Source organism: Camelus ferus, chromosome 10 (assembly GCF_009834535.1).
Source record: "Camelus ferus isolate YT-003-E chromosome 10, BCGSAC_Cfer_1.0, whole genome shotgun sequence".
NCBI lineage: Eukaryota > Metazoa > Chordata > Mammalia > Artiodactyla > Camelidae > Camelus > Camelus ferus.
This window is the reverse complement of record NC_045705.1, coordinates 32,240,925-32,262,600: the sequence shown is the minus strand read 5'-3', so window position 1 is coordinate 32,262,600 and position 21,676 is coordinate 32,240,925. Positions and strand designations below refer to the sequence as shown.

The following is a 21,676-nucleotide window of genomic DNA, read 5'->3' as shown; positions in this document are numbered from 1 at the left end:
CCTATCACACTTGCTATGCACTTAGACTATTAGCAACTCACATGACAACCTACAGTCAATTGGATGGCACTGAACAAAGCTGTAACTATCAGGAGGCAGGGACCATGGGGCCCATTTTATAAGCCTGTACACCATAGAAGGGAAATTGACAATGTTAGTCCCCTGACCATGCTGGCTTTATGCCTGGAGACAATTTCCTGATCAAGGTACAGATAACTGGAACAAATGAAGAGCAGAGATGCCCACTGAGCTGAGGAGGCAGAGATCAGCATTTAAGACACCTAAAGAGGCTAGGATTTGTTCCAGGGCAGAGAAGATGAGGGAGCTATATAATGACTAAGGGACAGATAGACCTGAATGAAATTTTTTTGAGAGTCTCTGGAAAAATGATGGGATATGCATACGCTAGAGGAGGCTATAGAATGCTTCTAAGAAAATGACTGATATGTAATTGAGGAAAGAATAAAGATACTAGGAATAAAGCACAGCTCAGAGACATTGGGGATGCATCCCAGCCAGCACTCTCCACACTGGAATAATATCTTAAGCAGCATCTGAGACACAGGAAGTGCTGGGGCTGTAGAGTAAGACTTATTTCCTAAAGTCAGGTCATTAGCTCTCTCAAGATTCACTCTAGAAAAAGTTCCAACCTAAGTCTCAGTGATATCTGTAGGGAAGATAGAATTTGGATGTTGAATTCCCCAAGTTATTTCGATGTGGGAAACACCTTGATCTCTGGACAACTTTTCACTAACAAAACATAAAACCCAGATTTTACAAGTCAAAATGGCCATCCCATAATAATGGTTTGTTAGAATAAAAATTAGCACTCTTCATAGGAAGATATGAGATTCCAAAGACTCTACTACATATCATAAGCTATTTAAAATATGAAGGAAAAAATACAGGATATGAAAAACTTAGGAAAACTAAACCATAGTCTAGAAAAAAGTAATCAGTTAAAAATGACTGCAAGATGTCTCAGATGACAGATTTAACAGAGACTTTTAATAATCTCTTAAAATTATCGCCAAACACTTGAAATAAAATGTAACTACATACAATTTGAGTAGGTTGTTCCCATAGATATATAACAACTCTCAAAAAAAAATTAATTAAAATTCTACAGTGAAGCGTACAATGAAAGGAAGTGAAATGTAAGTGAAGGGCAAGTGAAATGAAAGGCTGATGGGATTTGATGTCGTTTGGACATGTGCAAAGAAATGTCAGTGAATTTAAATTCAAATTACTATAAATAATACAACCTAGAAAGAGTATTTTTTTAAAATTATTTTAAAAAATTAGAGCCTCAATAACAGGTGGATTTATATCACATTGTCTAAAATAGGCATAACTGAAGGACAAGTGTAGGAAAATAATTACAGTAGCTGACAATTTTTCAAATTTTTTTTACAGTTTTTCAAATTGGATGGAAGACATGGGTATACATACCATAATGAGCCCCATTAGAATGAACCAAATAAACTCTGTTACATCACAGTGAGACAACTGACTATTTAAAGCTAAAATAATGGCATTGCAAATTGGGGTTCATAATATAGATACAAGCAAAATGTATGACATCAGTAACACAGAGCACATCATCTGAGGAAAAGGAGTTATTCTAGGATTATGACATTTGTGGAGTGAGATGTGACGTGGGTGGTGTGAGACATGAAGGATGAAGGGGGACGTGGAAAAGTGGAAGCATCCGTGGTAAAGGATGAAGATTAAAATGGAACAATTTTAACCGTAGGTAAACTTTGATACATTAAAGATGCACATTTTTAATTGTTAACCCTGAAGCAATCCCTGAAATGATAATTTTAAAAAAGTGGTATATACAAAAAGACAGCGCAAATAATTTAATTAACCCTTAAATTGGCAGAAGGAAACTGAACAGCCAAAAGAAAGAAAGAAGGAAAAAATGCAAACAAATAAAAAATGGTAACGTAGTAACACTAAATACACGTGGACTAAACAGCCCAAGTGAAAGGCAGACATTAAAGCAAAAGGCAGAACCCAGCTACCACATCAAGCTACACCTTAAATACGCAGACGCGCATTGACAAAATGGGACGGAAAGTAAAAGAAATGAAGAGCTGCATATTTTACACAAGGCAGGTTGTTAATGATATTTTTGAATGTACAAAAATGGAAAGAAGAAAACATGAAATACGAAGGAATAAGAAAACTGAATACAAGAGATACTGAGGTCTTCATGAAGGTTTGTGTAGCATATAAAGCAAATACTCAGCAACAATCAAATCAGAAGCACAGGCAACTCTCAAAGGAAACTTGAAAGTAGGAATCGATGTGTAAACAGCAGCAAGTTGAGAGAAGAAAGTATCAGGCAGTTGCATGAATATGTATAGTTTATCTTGTTTCCCTGCCTCAGCCATAAACAAACATGGCTTCAGTTGATGATTAGAACATTTTCCAGCTTCAGCAAGAAGTCTTGTAAGAATTTCTCCTACTGATGGAGTGTTACGTGGAGGAAATAAAATGAAAAAAAGAAAATGAATCTTCTCATTTCTGGCTATAAGGATCTTGTGTCAACTCCTAGTCCTCAAATTCCCACTATGTGTAAACTGGGCATTTAAGGGTCCTTTCCACAGGAAGAACACGTGATTTAATTCCCAGACTTACTGGCTAAAACTCGGGTTCCTGCTGGTGCCTGCTCTGCGACAAGTGTTAGCTCTGAAACCAGTGGGGACACCAGGGGCACATTATTTAGAGTCGGAAAACACAGTCTTTATTCTTTTATGTAGAGTTTAATTCTACTTCCTTGGCAGTGGGCCTTGGGATCCAGTTGTGGTCTTGGGGTCCAGTGGACTTGGGGTCTAGCTGGTAGAGGGCAGACATTTGAAAGTGCCGAACATCTCCAAATACAAGTGCAATGAAAGATGTGACAGGGAGTATAACCTCCCGATAAAGGAAAAACGCTGAGGAACAAGTTGAAAGAAATATTCTCCCGACGTGAAGATGAACAGAAGCCCGGGGGTGGAAAATGACGCTGTTGCAGGAACAACAGCAAAACACAGTCAAATGTGAAGCTGGGCTGGGCTGGAGATGCCAGGTCAGGCTTAATGTGGTTTTCCCCACGAAATGCATGGATGGTTGAAACTGAGAAATGCTAAATCATTAAATGTTGCAATAAGAATGAAGGATATTTAATTTTCAAACTTTTATAGATAATAATTATTCTTGATCCTTGTTTACAGGGTTTATTAATGAGCTGGGTGTGTCTATTCAGGGATTCCCACAGAGTCTGAGAGAAAATCATAATTTGCATAAAGTAATTTTAGTTTCAGTAGTACAGAATTGCCTTTGTCTTCACAAACTTAACCCACAACCACAAAAGTCTACCTCTTAAACCTAGTACCCCTTAAAAATAAGTGGAACATGTCCAGATAATGTTAACAATACATGATTTGCTGAAAAGGTCTATTCAAAGGAATTATGGAAAATAAAATAACACAGATAAGATATCATTGGATAAAGAATTTGAACATTTTTTGCTGGTAATGTGGGACTATTAAGAGTGTTTTGTTCTTCTAAGACATTCAAGCCCACCAACTGTATTTAAGAAATGGAGAATGCATGAAATTATACTCTGTAGAGAGCCTGCAGGAAACTCTGGTCCACCATGGAAAAGCTGTTTGCAAAAACACTCCAAATTAATTGCAACCAAGAGCATTAACTAGCAATTTAGACATAGAGGGAAAAGAGATATTCCCATGGGGGAGAAGTGATCACTTCCTCTGTAAAAAGCCAAGCTCTTTAAAAGCAGGTTAAGTTCTTGATCAAAAACCTTATAGATCCTTAGCAATTTAACATTTTAAAATATAAAAATTTTATCAATGAAAAAGAATCATCTTCAGAAAAATTGAGAAAGGTAAATATAAACTATCAATATGTTGATATTCTCATTCAAGTTTTTTTTAAAAAAATTCAGGATCAAGATTTAATAATTTCGAACAACTAAAATCATAAATAACTATGGGTTGAAATGATACTTATTATTTAAGATAGCATTATTTCAGCTAGATTTCTGATGTTCTGAATTAAAAAGTTAATGTGTTTGAAGCATTTGAAATATATAAATTTCTAATTTGCCCCATGTTAACAATAATAATAATAATGTTAAAACATTTTTCATTTTAAGAAATAACCTATTAAGAAATCTATGATGAAAGAATGGTTTATTACATTCAAATTAATTAAACATATTTTGCTATACTGATAATAAAGTAAATGTTGCCATTTTAAATAAAAGTATTTCTGTGAGAAGGAATCACCTTTTATTAGGGAAACTTCTTCTACTGGGGAATATGTGAAGCATTTATTTATTCCAAATTATATTTTACTGCAGAACAATATTTGGTTCAACTTTTTTGGCCCAAATGGACCACAAACAGGGAAGGATTTGGACACAGTATCTGACTACATTTGCTAAACTTTTTTTTTTTAAATTGATTTTATTTTCCCTAGGAACATTTGCTTTTGGCTTAAAATAATGAAACATGCCCAAATATTTTTAGAATTAAAAATAGTTAAATATCAAAAATGTGTGTTTTTTAAAGCAATAAGATTTATTTTAATTCAATAATTAGAATGGGTATTGATAGAACATTATGACATTGAAAATAAAAGATTTGGCTTTTATATTCTTGTAGGTTTCATTATCTTTCTCACTTCCGTTCCACTTTTTCAAAAACATCTATGGAGTAACATACTAGGGCAGAGCCTTGTGCTCTATACTTTACAGCATGAATAATGAATCATTAAAGACAAGGGCAGAAAAGACAAGTATATAGTCAGTGGAACATTATGTGTGATGTTAGAGGTCAGATATTATATTATAGCTTGATTAGACAAAAAATTCACAGAAGTGGTCAACTAGTAGCTGAGTTGAGGTTTTGAATGGCAGAAATCGCTTATCTGCGTTCTTTTTTCTCACACCATAATTTAAACAAAATATGTAGGCATACAGATCTTACTGGTATAATTAAAAGATCTAGCATAAATCATTTAAGCATTTTATTTACTGAGTTGCTTTTTTTTTTTCCTGCAGATGAGTTTATAGCTCCTGGTTTCACAACAGATCTGCCAGAATCACAGAACACAAGTGTCAGAAAGTAACTAAGAACATGTTAAGACCAAAGCCCATGTCCCAATCCAATTATAAAAGAGGAGAATGTAGCAAAGAAATGTAAATCCACACAGAGAAAATAATTGGAAAATGACGGAAACAAATCTCACTGTAAGGATGGACTTCGTCCTCCTGGGCTTCTCTGACATTCCCAGGTTCCACTGGCTGCTTTTTGGGGTATTCTCAGTCATCTACTTGGCTATCCTGCTGGGGAACGGCATCATAGTTCTGGTAACAAGAGCAGATGTCGCTCTTCAGACGCCCATGTATTTTTTCCTCAGCAATCTTTCCTTCCTAGAGATCTGTTATGTGTCTGTCACTCTTCCTAGGATGCTCATGGACCTTTGGACCCAGAAAGGAAGTATTTCTTTTTTCAGCTGTGCCACACAAATGTGCTTCTTCCTTATGCTGGGAGCCACGGAGTGTTTCCTGCTGGCTGTGATGGCCTATGACCGCTACGTGGCCATTTGTAACCCTCTGCACTATCCCCTCGTCATGAACCACAGGGTCTGTGTCCAGCTGGTGGTGGCCTCCTGGATCAGTGGAGCTCCAGTCCAGATAGGACAAACATGGCAGATATTCTCTGTGTCCTTTTGTGGTTCTAATCAAATCAGTCACTTCTTCTGTGACATCCCCCCATTACTGAAGCTGGCCTGTGGCGACATCTTTGTGAATGAGATCGTGGTCTATCTATTTGCTGTGTTGCTTGTCACTGTTCCCTTTTTGTTGATACTTAGTTTCTATATGAGAATTATCTCCACCATCATGAAGCTGCCATCAAACACAGGGCGGACCAAAGCCTTTTCCACGTGCTCTTCCCACATCACGGTGGTAGTTTTGTTCTATGGATCAGCCACTGTCACCTATTTAAAACCTAAATCCGATCAGTATGTAGGAATAGACAAACTGCTCTCTCTTTTCTACACCGTTTTGACTCCATTGTTCAATCCTATGATATATAGTCTGCGGAACAAAGATGTCAGAAAGGCAATGAGGAAATTTCTTCCCAAATTATCAGCATTATGAGGCATTTGAAATAACATAGAAATTATTCTTTTATGAATTTAATTTGTATGTAGACTTAATTGAAATCTGCTTTTCTGTATTGTCCTCAATTTTTAAATAAGCTAATGATGTGATTTCCTTTTTAGCAGAGCCTCATGTCCTCACATTTATGTCAATTGTGTTCATTTATTTAGCAATGTTTTGCTTTTAAAGATCAGTTTCCACCTCACTGTAAACTAGTAAATTGAGATGTATAACTAACAAGATGATGTTTTATACAGTATGTGCTATAATTGAAATTATTCCATTTTTCTCTTTTTTTGGATGCCTTTCTAGACACTACCTGAACACCTGCTATTACAAAAACCAAAATATTCTTTGATGCTGCAGAGTCATTTTTTGATTTCTTTATAGAAATAAAAGCCTAAATGCCTAAGGAAATAAGTATAGGAAGGACAAATATAAATGACTAATGTGTAATATAATGTATATTGCAGCACTATTTTTCTAAGCAAAAAAATGAAAAAATGAATGGACATATTGAGAAATATTTTAATAAAAATTGTACATAAATACAATAGAAAATTATGGAATCATTAAAAAAAATCATGCTGCACCTATATGATAATGGCCCCCAATACACTATTTCTTCTTTTACCCATGATTTTTTGTTATTCCTTCCCACAGGGACTCTTTTTTGAGGGGGGTAATTAGTTTAATTAATTAATCAATGGCAGTACTGGGGATTGAACCTAGGACTTTGCACATGATAAGCACGCACTCTACCACTGAGCTCTACCCTCCCTCCTTTCCACCCTGATTCTTGGCTGAGCCAACCTTTGGCCGATGGAACATGAGTGGTCCTTAGATGTAATCTTGATAAATGCTAATACTTAGGCTCTGTTTTCTGAGGCAATAAATAATGGATTTAAAGTCCATGCTCTGGATAAAATAAAAAATTGGAAGGTCCAGGAGAAATTCACCCTCTCAAATGGCATGGTAATGACGCCAGGAATTTGGACACAGATCTGTGGTCACTGAGCCAAAGACAGATTAATTTGCTGCAAATGTATTGATCCAGGGATGAAGCAGAGTTCTTTGATCTGAAGTCAGGTAACTACATGGAGTGTGGATTGAGGTTATGCAAGCTATGGTTTAGCTATGGATGAGGTGTGTTTGTTCAAGCCAGTAAAATATAATTATAATGCTACTTACAATTGTTAAGTATGGGAGCCTATCCAGTTTTAGTTATATGGGGATGAAAAATAACACTGTACATTTTAATATAAAAAGTTACATGGCTATATGCCCATGTGTTTGCGTTTAAATAAATCCAATATTTGTATATTGGAGTCCTAATCCCCTTACCTGAGAATGTAACTATTTGGAGAGAGGGTTTTTGAGGAGGTAATTAAATAAAAATTATATCTTTAAGCAACTATTAAATACTATATATAAAAATAGATTAAAAAAACAAATGTCTTCTGTTTAGTATCTGGAACTATATTCAATATCTTGTAATAACCTTTACTGAAAAAATATGAAAATGAATATATGTATGTATATGCATGACTGGGACATTGTGCTGCACACCAGAGATTGACACATTGTAACTGATGGCATGTCAATTAAATTATTTTTTTTAATTTTATCTTTAGGGTGGGTCTTAATTCAATTTGGCTGTCAATCTTATAAGAAGAGGAGATTAGGATACAGATGCCCAGAGAGAAAAGATCACGGGGAAACAGAAAAAGAAGACGACCATTTGCAAGCTGAGGAGAGAGGGCCCAGAAGAAATCAAGCCGGGACACACCTTGATTTCAAATGCTTAGCATCCAGAACAGTGAAAAAAATAGATTTCTGTTGTTTAGCAATACAGTCTTATGTACTCGGTTGTGGTAATCCAGACAAAATAATATAAGCAGTATCAGCAGGCACGTAGGTGCATGTGTGTGTGTGAACTTAGTAAGAAGCGGATGGATGATTATTTTCTGCATGTGTACACACTGCATAGGTGGTGTGTTGACTATGATCTTTATTTATGAAACGTCTGAGAAGAAACAAAAGGCACTAATATACCAAAAAAAATCTTGTATTATAATTTTTAATATGAAGACAATAATATCAGTCTTAATTTCTTTCAGTTTAGCGTTTGGTGTGAAAATATACCTTAGTGACAAACGATTTTTCCTCCAAACACTCTCTTCATCACCTCTTTGACATCTTTGTTCCTTAAACTATAAATGATGGGATTCAGCATGGGAATTACAATGGTATAAAAAGTCGATGCTATCATGTCATGGTCCAAGGAGTAGCTGGAATTCGGTCTCACGTACATGAAGAGGATGGTTCCATGGTAAATGGACACTCCAGTTAGGTGAGAGCCACACGTAGAAAAGGCTTTCCTTCTCCCTTCGGCAGAATGCATCCTCAGGATGGCCAGCAGAATGAAGCCATAGGAGATCAGGACAATCAGGATAGTGACTGTCTCAATAGAGCCCATGAAGTAGAAGAGTAGAAGCTGGTTTGAGTGAGTGTCAGAGCAAGAAAGAGCGAGGAGAGGAGGGATGTCACAAAAGACGTGTGTAATTTGATTGGACGCACAGAAGGACAGGCTAAATGTGGCCACTGTGTGCACAGAAGCATGCAAGATGCCACCAACATAGGAAGCAGTGATGAGTGGCACATAGACTCTGGGTGCCATGCGCACTGAATACAGGAGGGGGTTGTAGATTGCTACGTAGCGATCATATGCCATTGCGGCCAAGAGGAAGCATTCTGTGGTCCCAAAAGTAACAAAGAGAAACATCTGGGCTGCACATCCAAGATACGAAATGGTTTTATCCTCTGACAAGAAACTGACTAACATTTTTGGGGTGACAACTGAGGAATAGCAGGCATCCAAGAACGATAACACACTCAGAAAATAGTACATAGGGTTGTGGAGCCGAGAATCCACAATAACCAATATAACCAGTCCCAAATTTCCTATCAGAGTGAAAAGGTAGATTGCTAGAAATAGTAAAAATAGGAAAACCTGCAGCTCACAATCATCTGTGAAGCCCACCAGTATAAACATGGAGACTTCAGTCATATTTTTTATCGGAATCCTAAATAAATCTAAATCTGATGGCAACCCTGGCATATTAGTTTTCATTTTTAAGTTCTAAAGTCAATCTGTGGTGAAAATAGGGTCGTCACACTAACATCCCCTTAGATGTAATTCTTAGAAAGACACAGTGAAATCCTTTGCAGTGAGGGAATAGACGGTGATGAGGAAGTTTTGAGTCCACACGGATTCATTACCCTGTAAAAAAAATTAAAGAAATTATTTCATTCCATTGTTGGTTAGATTTGTCATGTTAACAATAACACTAATTTATATGGTTAAAATTCCAGTTTATTTTCTGTTAAATTTATGGCCTCCTGTTTTCCTATTATATCATTTCAAAAATCACAAAGGGAAATGAATATAGGAATTTTTTAATCAGAAAATAGTGGGTTAGAAATTATACATCTGAGTGCTAATCCTAGATTTTCTATAGTTTATGCCTTAATGTTCACAAATGGTAAAATGGACACAAACACACTTACATCACAAGATGGTGTTGAATTTAAATGGTAAGTGTCAGTGTGGAAATTCGTAAATTTTAAAGTACTTCCAGATGACTAAATGGGATAAGTTAGACTCACTTTTCAACTTGTCATACAAGGCAGACTTTTCCAACCAAACCATCTGATATCCTCTCTTCTGACTATTTTCCCATCTCGTTAGTATTTCTAAAACAGTGGTGAACAGAACAGCAGTTACTTTGCAGGTAAATGCAGCTTGTTCGCCAAGAAAAACAGAATTTTGTTGTTGCGGTGGGTTTGTGGTTTGTTTTTCTGCTTCATTTCTTTGAAAGACATACCATTAAGTTTGTCCATTTTGTCTTCCACAATTCATTATACTGATCATGTTTGTCAGATTTTAACTACATGCCAATGTAAAACCTTTTTCAATGCACACAGTCTTTATCCCTGCAAAGTCCTTGGGTGTATTTTTGAGACATATTTCTGTCAAAAATAAATTATGGCCATTCATTTCATATATTAGAGTTGCATCTCGAGTCTCTATAATTACTGTAAAATAAATATCACCTGATAATATATAATACGCTTTCAGAACATATTGCTAAAAGAATTACAGCTTTATGAAGCCACACAGTGGTGTTTTATTACTGCTGTATTTCCCTACATTGTCAGAGTGCTGCTTATTCCCTGGAGTCTGAAGAAAGGAAAGTGCATAACAAATACACAGCTTGTTCAAGAGTCACCAGTATCTGGACTTAAGCCCCCCTCTTTGAAACATAATTTAATATTGCACCTATCATATTTAGGGGCATAATTTCAGCCTGGTGACTCGTTTTTCCTCTGAGTGTCACAGACCAAAATGCAATAAAGGAGTGAAAACCTGCCCTGCTTAGGACAGAGTTGAATTCAGTGACCTACAAATGATTTAGATTCCTAACATGAAACTATATTTTGCTTTATTGAGGCTCCCATATATCAAGAAGAGAAGAAGCAAACAACTATTAGAGTAAAAATAAAATTGTATGTCTTTATTTTCACAGAAACATCTTTCCAGATTTACACAGAAAATTTTCCTAGCGCAATAATAATTAGCTTTATAAGTGTGGGGTTCTAATAAAAACGAACACAGAACATGACTTAATCCTCACAGATTTCTAGAGTAAAATAACATCATTAACTTAAATAGTGATTTCTGTGTTAATTGAGACAACTCACACATTACTTACGAGAAATCACATACATGAAATTTTAGTTTAGTTTGAATGATTATGTTAATAAAATAACTTATAAAACCATCAATTAATAACATGCAAATGTGTGAATGTATAGTTTAGGTATCATGAATAATACATTTATGTTTTAAAATTTTCTTGTTTTCTCTCTTTCACCTCTGTCTGTCTATCTATCTATCTTTGTTTTTCTCTCTCTTTCTCTTTTGCTCTTTTTCAAGAATGCATGTATAGTATACAAAACTATTTACTAAAGAAAGTCAGAGGCAAAACAGGAATTAGGCAGATACCTAAAAGCACAGTGGAAAGAAAGATATTACGCAAGCACATTTTGAAAACTGCACCAATAGTTGGTCTGCAAAAATTACCCATTAAAAAATACAGTAGATCATTGACCAACACAGGTTTGAACTACATGGACACACTTATGTGTGGATTTTTTTTTAACAAATATGTTGGAAAATTTTTTGAAGATTTGGAACAATTTGAAGAAAAAAGCTTGCAGGAAAATTGTGCAGCCTAGAAATATTGAAAAATTAAGGATTAGTTAGGTATGTCATGAATGCATAAAATATACATAGATACCAGGCTATCTTTACATAGGCCTAAGGTGAGTGATCTTAACAATAAAATTAACAATGTGTTACTGTTTTATAACTTGCTTTCGAAGAATTACATTGCCTTACAGGATGCCTCTCCTTTTGTAAATGAAGATATTGCACACACCGTATCATCACAGGTGTGTTTTTTAATGTAACAATGTTTTCAATACTTTATGATAAATATGACTGTAATATTCTATGCCATAAATATTTTATCATGATTCATATCTTACTGTATAGACTAGGCTACCAGGAAGCAATCATATCGATGCCAGGAGGCTACCACAAAGCAATCGTATTGCTGGTTCTTCATTATCAATACATGAGTCATTTTGCCTGTAAATAAATATTAATTTATTTTTCATATTATCTTAAATTTTTGACGTCTAATGTTATTAATAGATATAACATCTAGTTTTGTATCATATAAGGCACTATTGATGTAGGTATTGACAAATGAGTCTTATTGTAAACAGACAATGTAAACTTACAGTATTGATAAATGCAGTACAGTTCAGTAAATGAGTTTTCTCTACCTTATGACTTTCTTAACATTTTCTTTTCTCTAGCTTACTTTATTGTAGGAATACAGTATACAATACATATAACTTATAAAAGATATGTGTTAATCCAATTTTTATGTTATCATCTGGTCAACAGTGGGCTATTAGTCATTAAGTATTGGGGGAGTCAAAAATTATATGTGGATTTTTGACTGCATGGGAGTCAGCACCTCCAACTTCAGCATCGCTTAAAGGTTGACCGTACATATTAATTGACATACACAGGAAAAATTTCAGCTGGATTACACATTTAACCTTTATTTAAATTATGTGTCCAAGATCCAACAATTGTGGAAGATTAAGAACATTATAGTTGAAATCTAAAATAATATTAAAATCTCAGATTTAGTACATAGTGACAATGTGACCTTGAAAAAGTAAACTTATCCTTTCAAACTAAGACTAAATAAGATGGTGCAAATTTCCAGACATATCTTTTACAACTACATAAACATGGCATAGTCACAGAGGGCTTACTTATGAGATGTATTGAATATATTTTATTAAATCAAAGCATTAATTATGTGTGAAGAATGCATATATATGAAATATGGCTTCCAAATTTGACTTAACTACAACAGATAAACAGGGAGCCATAAAAATCAAATTTTCATCAAAGCATTGGACAAAGAATGGGCCCAAACCAGAAGCTAAGTATTACTTCTTTCAGTCACACATGTCTGCTACACAACACTTAATATATATTAAAATGCCATTTTAATGAGATTAAGCCCATAAATACCAGTATTTAGTGGTATCAGACATCTTAAAAATGCATCTATCTCAACGCATTCTGACTTTAGGCATGTCAGTAAAATATCAGTATATTTACTTAAATCTCACTGATAATTTTGCCCAAAATAACTTTCTTATAACCCTCAGTATCTCCCCATTTGAGCAATTATCAACTTCATTGCAGGGAGCTGGAGGAATGATAAACAAGATGTGTGGAGTTTATCTCCTGCATCCAAGATGCTCCATTACAGACATTTCTGTCAACTAATATTTAAGGTAATTAGAACTGATTGTGTTTTTACCTAGCTGGTACCATTCTGAGAGTTAGAGTCTACCAAAACAAAGATATGGATCCCATATTTCTAACAAAATACCATTCTGGAAAACCAAAATCAAATAAGTTTCTCCCTTCTCAAACAATCGGAAAACATACAGTCTAAACATCCATGCGAACAGTATTGCAAACGCTAATCTTGAGAAGAGTGAAAGCTGGTGTAGCAGCTACTGTGTGTTACTAAGTGGATACTAGATGTTAGAAATGCTGGGAACTTTATCTTGCATAATCTACATAGCAACCTGCAAAATAACTAATTCAGCATCCTTTCATAGACAAGAAAACAAAGGACAGGTTAGACATGTAAGCTAATCAAGTTCACATAAAAAGTTACTAGCAGAACCAAGATGCAGATTCAAGATCTGCTGTTGCCACACATTAAGCTCTTTCCATTTGACCATATTGCAGACTCACTGGGACATGCCATAATTTGGAAATGTTATCCCCTAGAAATAAGGCCAAATAACATCTTCTAGTATTTGATATCATGGATAAAGCCACCAAGGTTAAGGACCAGGATATTAAAACCAACCAAATCAAACAAAAACCAGAATTGACTTCTAGATCAGTCAGCTTTCTAATAAAATAAATTTAAAACATATTTGTTTTCTTCTAGGAGAAAAAAAAATCATGATTCCAAAATGGCATATATCCAATGGCTGGTTGATAGTTAATTTTCTCTCCATTTAATAATTTTCCTAATTTAAATTAGACTTTTATTTCTACCACCCTCATTCTAACTATTATCTTCCATCAAGGAAAATTAAACCAATTTTCTAATTTATATCTTTATTTATCTAAATATATTGAGAGCGTCTCTTATTTGCTCTGCTATGTTCCATGGTGTTTCTGATTCAACCTTTAATTCAATTTGAGTTAACTAGAAATTTCTACTCAGATATAAATATTAAAGAATAGAATCTAGTTTGGAAAAGATTATGGTTTCTAGATTATTTTATAAGTGATGAAAAACCTTTCCTCTTACCTGTGGAAATAAACTACACACTCAGTGAAAGTGTGCTCTGAATATTAGGCATTTGGACCCTTATACTAGGTTCCTGAGATCTTCTTGAGGTCTCCAGGGATGTCTCCAGGAGAAAACACACTAAGTCTCCTCTGGGACAGAAAAGTACCGAGCTGTTTTTACTTTTTTCCCATACTAAATGAGCAAATGGCTCTGGAACAATAAACTCTTGTATCAAAATCATTACATAAATACACCAAGACCTCTGGTATAAAATAATCCTTCAGTGGAAAATGAATATGTACAGAGCTGGAAAATAAACCTGTGATAGAGGACAGGACATAATCCCGGCTCTGACCCTAAATAGCTAGGTGCCATGAAACATAACCTGTCACTTCCTGGTAATACAACCTGTTACTTCTCTCAAAATCCTTTATACATGTGCACAATGAAATTACATGAAAGCATGAGCTATGACAGAATTCATTATCATTTGATAAAGATTACTATAGTTACTTAAATTTTAAAGGGCTACATTTCTAAGTGGTTTGAGAAATAAACTGCTTAACTATGCCATCTAAATATATGAAACTGCAGTGGGAAGTTTAAAAGAAGAGACGAACATACACAAGATCTTACGGTAGCTCACAGAGAAAAGAATGTGACAATGAATGTATATATGTTCATGTATAACTGAAAAATTGTGCTCTACACAGGAATTTGACACAACATTGTAAAATGATTATAAATCAATAAAAATGTTAAAAAAATAAAAGAAGAGACGAGATATAAATGCATGACTTGGAAGTTGACAGGAGAGACTGTATGGTACACAGGTGACTTTATATTCTATGTAACAGAACACCTGACATTAGAGATTTGGTAGAGACAGATGCCAAACTTTTTGAGTTGCCCAGAACTTTATCTTTTCTTAGGGTTCCATATATACTCTATAGATTAGTACCTGGCAAAGTGCTTAAGACATTTTCAGAAGATTGTGAAAAAGGCATAGATGCCTCCAGTCTACATCCAGAGATTCTGAATTAGTAATTAGGAAATGTTGGTCATAGACTCTGAGTGTTAAAGAAAAGAAAGGATTCAAGGTGGGAAGGAAAGGAAAGGAAAGGAGAGGAGAGGAAAGGAGGGGAGAGGAAGGAGAGGAGAGAAAGAAAGGAAGAAAGAAAGAAGAAAAGAAAAAGATAAAGAAGAAAAGAAAGAAAGAAAAAAGAAAGAGAGAGAGAAAGAAAGAGAGAAAAAAGACAGAAAGAAAGAAAGAAAGAAAGAAAGAAAGAAAGAAAGAAAGAAAGAAAGAAAGAAAGAAAAGATTTCTGTAGCCTGCCCAATTGTAAACAAAGGCTCTACTAATTAAATGCAGTCCCAAATGTAGCCCCAATTAAACGTAAACAAGCAGTTTTACGGAAACAGAAAATGTAACTATATTTCTTTTTTTTTTTGAAAATGCAAAAGAACTAAGGAACTCAAAACAATTTTGAAAGTAAAGAATAGTATTGGAGGACTCCCATAATTGAACTTCAAGATTTAACACATAGCTAAGAAATCAAGATATTACATCATTCTAAGTGAAGTCGGGAAAAATTGTAGCTTGCGCTTTTCATACCAAAATCTGCTATTACCTCTTTAGCATTCTAGATTTGTAATGATTATTACATTTTACTTATTAATTATTCACTTATAAAGCACTTCAAAAAGATACTATGACACTGGTGAGAAGATAGACATTTAAATCAATGAAACCAAATATTTGTAGTCTTCATATATATAATCACAGATATATACACATATCCACATTATGTGGAGATAGACACACAGATAGTCACAGTTTCCTGCTTGTGTAAAAGGCACATAGGTGGTGGGTTGAATATAATCTTCATTTTAAAATATCCAAGAATGACAGAAAGGCAATAATAAACTAAAACAGTTTAAATATAACTTTTTTGATATAACAACAATAAACATTAGGCTTAAATTCTTTCCATTTAATATTTAGTGTGAAAAATATACTTTATTAACAAGTCAATTTTTCCCAAACACTCTTTTCATGGCCTCTTTGACATCTTTGTTCCTCAGACTGCAGATGATGGGATTCAGCACGGGAATCATGATGCTGTAAAACACAGACACTATCACGTCATGGTCCAAGGTGTAGTTGGAACTCAGTCTCATGTACATGAAGAGAACTGTACTGTGAAAAATGGGCACTGCAGTTAGGTGAGAGGCACACATAGAAGAGGCTTTCCTTCTCCCTTCGGCAGAATGCATCCTCAGGATGGCCAGCAGAATGAAGCCACAGGAGATCAGGACAATCAGGATAGTGACTGTCTCAATAGAGCCCATGAAGTAGAAGAGTAGAAGCTGGTTTGTGCGAGTGTCAGAGCAAGAAAGAGCGAGGAGAGGAGGGATGTCACAAAAGACGTGTGTAATTTGATTGGACGCACAGAAGGACAGGCTAAATGTGGCCACTGTGTGCACAGAAGCATGCAAGATGCCACCAACATAGGAAGCAGTGATGAGTGGCACATAGACTCTGTGCGCCATGCTCACTGAATACAGGAAGGGATTGTAGATTGCTATGTAGCGATCATATGCCATTGCGGCCAAGAGGACGCATTCTGTGGTCCCAAAAGTAACAAAGAGAAAATTCCGTGCTGTGCATCCAAGATATGAAATGATTTTATTCTCTGACAGGAAATTGACCAAAATTTTGGGGGTGATAACTGAAGAATAGCAGGCATCCAAGAATGATAACACACTCAGAAAACAGTACATAGGGTTGTGGAGCCGAGAATCCACAATAACCAACATAACCAGTCCCAAATTTCCTATCAGAGTAAAAAGATAGATTGCTAGAAATAGTAAAAATAGGAAAGCTTGCAGCTCACAATCATCTGTGAAGCCCACCGATATAAACATGGTGTCTTCACTCACATTTTTCAACTGAATCCTGTGAAAATCTAAATCTGACAGTGACCCTGACAGTTTAGTTGTTATTTTTAAGTTCTAAAGGCAATGGATAATGAAAATTAAGTTCCCCCCCATCATATCCTTTTAGGTATAATTCTTAGAAGAACATAGTGAAATCCTTTGCAGTGAGGGAATAGGCAGTGATGAAGAAGTTGAATCCAAGTGGATGCATTACCCTGTACAGGTAAATTAAAGAATTTAATTCATTCAGTTGTTGGTTAAATTTGTCACGTTAAAAATAGTGCTGATTTCTGTGGTTTGATTTCCAGTTTATTCTCTTTTAAGTTTACTACCTCCTGTTTTCATATCACATCATCTTAACATTCATAAAGACAGGTGAATATAGGAATTTATAATCCGAAAATATTGTGGTAGAAAGTACACACTTGAGTGCTAATTCTAGATTTTTCTACAGCATGCCTGAAGTCCACAACCAGTAAAATGGAAACAAATACACTCACCTCACAAGACTGTGCTGAATTTAAATGATAAAAATCAATGTGAAAATTATTCAACTGTAAAATATCCACAGATTACTAAGAAATAGGGTAAATTAGACTTACTTTTCAACTGTCATTTGAGGCAGCCTTTTCCAACCAACCATTTTATGTTCTCTTTATGGTTATGACCTCATTTTTTGGTACTTCTGGGTGTGGTAAACAGATTTTATTCTGGAAATAAATGCACTTAGTTTGCAAACAAATTCATAGCATTGCTCTCTTGTTTCTTTCTTTTTTTGTATTACAGTTCTGTTTCTTGAAACACATAAAAATAAGTTATCAATGTTTGGCCACTGTAGTTTATTTCATTGTTACTGATTTTCAAATTTTAACTTAACACCATTCAAGTTTTTGCCCTATACATATACTCATTATTTCTGCAAAATCCTTCAGTATATTTTGAGACATATTTCTGTCAAAAATATTTAATGGCTATTTATTTAATATATTATAGTTGCTTATGAAGTTACTTTAATTACTATAAAAAATAGCTGTCCCTTTGTGTGGGGGGGCATATAACCAATGGCTGGTTGATAAATTCTCCATTTAATAATTTTTCTAAAAATTTAATAAAGACATTTATTTATACTACCCTTATTCTGATTGTTATATTCCACCAAGGTAATGAAAACAATTTCTAATTTGTAGCTCTACTGAGCTAAGTATGCAGTGAGTCTTTCCTACTTCCTCTACTATGTTCCATTAAAATTCCGCATCCAATCCTTAATTCAATTCTGAATTAACTAGAAATTTCTATCTCAGGGTTAAATGTTAAAGAATAGAATCTAGTTTGAGATTCAAGATTATACGTTCTAAAATATTTTCTAAGTAATGAAAAACCTTCCCACTTACCTGTGAAAATAATCTGCTCACTCAATTAAAGGATGCTATGAGTATTAAGCATTTGGACTCATACCAGGTCCTCTGCCTCTTCTTGAAGTCCATAGGGATGCATCAAGGACAAAACACACTAATTCTCTTATGGGATAGAAAAGTAACAAGACAATATCTTTTTCCTTTTTATTTTTCTTTTATTTGATGAGAAAATGCATGATTCTGGAGCAATGCCCTTTAGCCTCTGGTATAAAATGATCTCTCAGTGGAAGAAGAATATGCATAGGACTGGAAAAGATATCCAATTAATGATAGAAAACATAGACCCAGCTCTGATACCTACATGCCATAGGGCTGATGGTTTTATTTCTCTGAAATCCAGTTCCCCTCCTTGGGAATATAACTTGCTTACTTCTCTCAAAATTTTGTAAACATTTAAATAATGAAATAATATGAAAACATGAATTTTGACAGACTTCATTATCATTAAATAAAGATTACTGTAGATACTCAAATTTTAAAGTGCTACACTTCTAATATTCATTGAGATCTTCATAGAGGAGATACATAAACACATTAATAAGAAGTATTGACAGGAGAGATGGTACAGTATGCAAATATCTGTACTATTTTATGTAGTAAACTTTAGACTATTAGAGATCTGGCAGAGATAAAGATCAAATTTCTGTTGTGTGGGGTCTTGTGTTTTCTTGGGAATTCCACATACTAATTTATGGATCAGTACCTGGTTATGTAAGAATTCTGAAACGTACATAGACGTTGAAGTTCTTTATCCAGATAGTCTAAATTAGTAGTTAAGGAATGTTGACCTTCTAGTCTGAGTGAGGGAAGGAAGAAAGAGAGAGAGAGAGAGAAAAGGAAGGGAAGAAGGAAGGAAGGGAGGGAGAAAAAAAGAAAGAAAAAGACAAAAAAAGGAAAAGAAAAAAGATACTGGGCTGAAAATAATCCGGTGTCCAGCAGCTACTGAGCAGATTAACTGAGTACGTCCATCACCTTCACTCACTCCCCACCATGCTGTTCTATGCTGGGCTTCCCTACATGTCCTCAGTGGTTGTGGCACCAACAAGAAGCTAATTTTTCATCAGATCTCATGCTCAGCAGATAGTCTACCATCCCCAACAAATTCGCTGGTGATTAGGACTTGTTTTACTGAAAAATAAGTATATCTTATTTAATAATTGATGTCACAGTGAGTATCTTGTTTCTTTCCCTCTATACTTAGCTATTATGTACTTTTTCTTCTTTTCAAAAAGATATCAGCTAAAAAAAATCACTGTCTGGTACGCCTTTTGAGAGTCATTTCTGAATGACCTTGGCTAATATTTGTAGAAGTATTAACCATTCAACGCCCAATGATGTTACCTTTTCTGATTCAAAAACTAACATAATTAACCTAAGGGCAAATTAACAATAGAACTTTTACAAAGAGATATTGTAGATGCTTTTGGATGTGGTAATGAATAATGTAAGTGTTTCCTCCCTTCAAATTCTAAAGTAGCAGAGATGAATATGGCCCTTAGGAGGATTGGAGTCTGAAAAAGTTAGGGTTATTTTTGGGTTTTTTTTGTTTTTTTGTGCATCTCTCTGTTCTGTTTCTCTTCCTTTCAGCCCAATTCTCTGTTTGTAGAAAAGCCTTAACTATATGGTAGAATCATACTAGTGACACCCTTATAGTTTTATATCTTATTCTTTACTATTGCAAAGCATCTGAATGCATTTTTGCTTTTTCAAAGACATAATATGATCTGGATTTAACTATTTTGCCCCAATATAGAATCAGCTCTTTTCCAAGATTTCTAGACTTAACCATTCATTCTTTTGGTGAAGAATAGAGACTAAGACCAATGTATGAGGTAAATTTGTTGCATTTTTCTGAGTCCTCCTGGTTGAGAAAGATGACATTTGAAACAAGAGAAACATTTCAGTCCTAAGCAAATAAATAGCAAGAAGTTACTGTTAAGAAAGCCAAGCTTTTTTTTTTTTTCCTTCAGATGTTTTCCATTAAAATACTGTCAACTCATTTGGATTCATTTTCAATCAAGCTGGACTGGTAAATGATGAGTGGGGCTCTTTTTTTTTTTTAATCTATTTCTCCTTTAATATTATACTTGCAAAAAGAATTTATTTTTGACATAACCTAAGTTTATTCAGCTAGTTCTTTTTTTGTCTAGGCGGATATCAAGGCATCAGCAATGTGATCTAAAAATACAAAGATACAAACACATTAATGCAATAATTTCTGAGGAAAGAATATTAAATGAGAGTGACTAATGATCAGATGGCTATACATGGTGCCCATGGAGAGGAATGACAGAAGAAAACTTACAAAGAAAGTTGGCATTGTAACAGTTATGGAAGGTCTCTGTTTCAGTTTTCTGTTGCATAAAAAATTAGCTTGGAATAATATCATTTTACTCTATCTCATAAATGTGTGGGTCAAGAATCTAGGCGCAGCATAGCTGAAGGATTATTTTGTTTCATGTGGCGTTGACTGTGGTCACTCAAGGGTATTCAGATGGTGACTGGTCTAACCTGGAACATATAAAATGACTTCACATTTCTAAATGATATGGTTACAGTGGTGTGTTAGAGACAAAACTTCAGTTTTGTGTCAAGTTTTATCTTATTGGGAAAAATATAAAAATGTATTATTAGGTAATTTAATTTAAGCTAATAAAATAAATCAAGTCCAAACATGCGAATGACATTGTATTTGCAATATTTGGGTGGTGATTAATTAGTTTGGACCGTCAGTGATTAAAGGATATTTTCCCACCATGACTGGAAATAAATGCACCTCATTTATCCCACCAATGACTCTCATCTAGAAAACAGATTTTATTTACCATTAAGTTAACAAAATAAAGAAAAAGAAAAGAACAGAAGAAAAAATTAAAAATATATATTATATAATAAATAATTGCAGATCAAGAAGCGGGGAATTAAGAGAGAGTAAAAATTTCTATACTTCCTATTATTGTCAGATGATACAATGTATTTATATATAAAGAGAAAGTGTATCACAGAATCTAAAAGTCTACTAAGTAGAATTATTTTTGTGTGCATTTTTTCAACTTTTGTTGAAAACTTCTGCATTCTGATGTTGATCCAAAGCTAGATCGTCTTTCTTTGCTTCAAAGTTATAAAAATGTGTATTCTGAACTCTTTCGTTATTTCAC

The 21,676-nt window shown here is 34.5% G+C and overlaps 3 protein-coding genes across 3 annotated transcripts; 1 reads left to right on the top strand and 2 right to left on the bottom strand.

The window, feature by feature from the left end:
• The first annotated feature begins 5,245 nt into the window (after positions 1-5,245).
• LOC102518954 (olfactory receptor 10AG1-like) lies at positions 5,246-6,181 on the top strand. Its single transcript, XM_014563441.2, has one exon. The coding sequence runs from the start codon at positions 5,246-5,248 to the stop codon at positions 6,179-6,181; it is 936 nt and encodes a 311-aa protein (XP_014418927.2).
• Positions 6,182-8,305: 2,124 nt separating this feature from the next.
• Positions 8,306-9,367, bottom strand: LOC102519188 (olfactory receptor 1094-like). The gene is given in 2 exon segments (XM_014563444.2): positions 8,306-8,350; positions 8,352-9,367. Coding segments are annotated over 2 exon segments (1,011 nt in total). The 5' UTR covers positions 9,318-9,367.
• Positions 9,368-16,139: 6,772 nt separating this feature from the next.
• LOC106728425 (olfactory receptor 5T3) lies at positions 16,140-17,616 on the bottom strand. Its single transcript, XM_014563445.2, has one exon. The coding sequence runs from the start codon at positions 17,089-17,091 to the stop codon at positions 16,195-16,197; it is 897 nt and encodes a 298-aa protein (XP_014418931.1). The 5' UTR covers positions 17,092-17,616; the 3' UTR covers positions 16,140-16,194.
• Between the last annotated feature and the right edge of the window lie 4,060 nt (positions 17,617-21,676).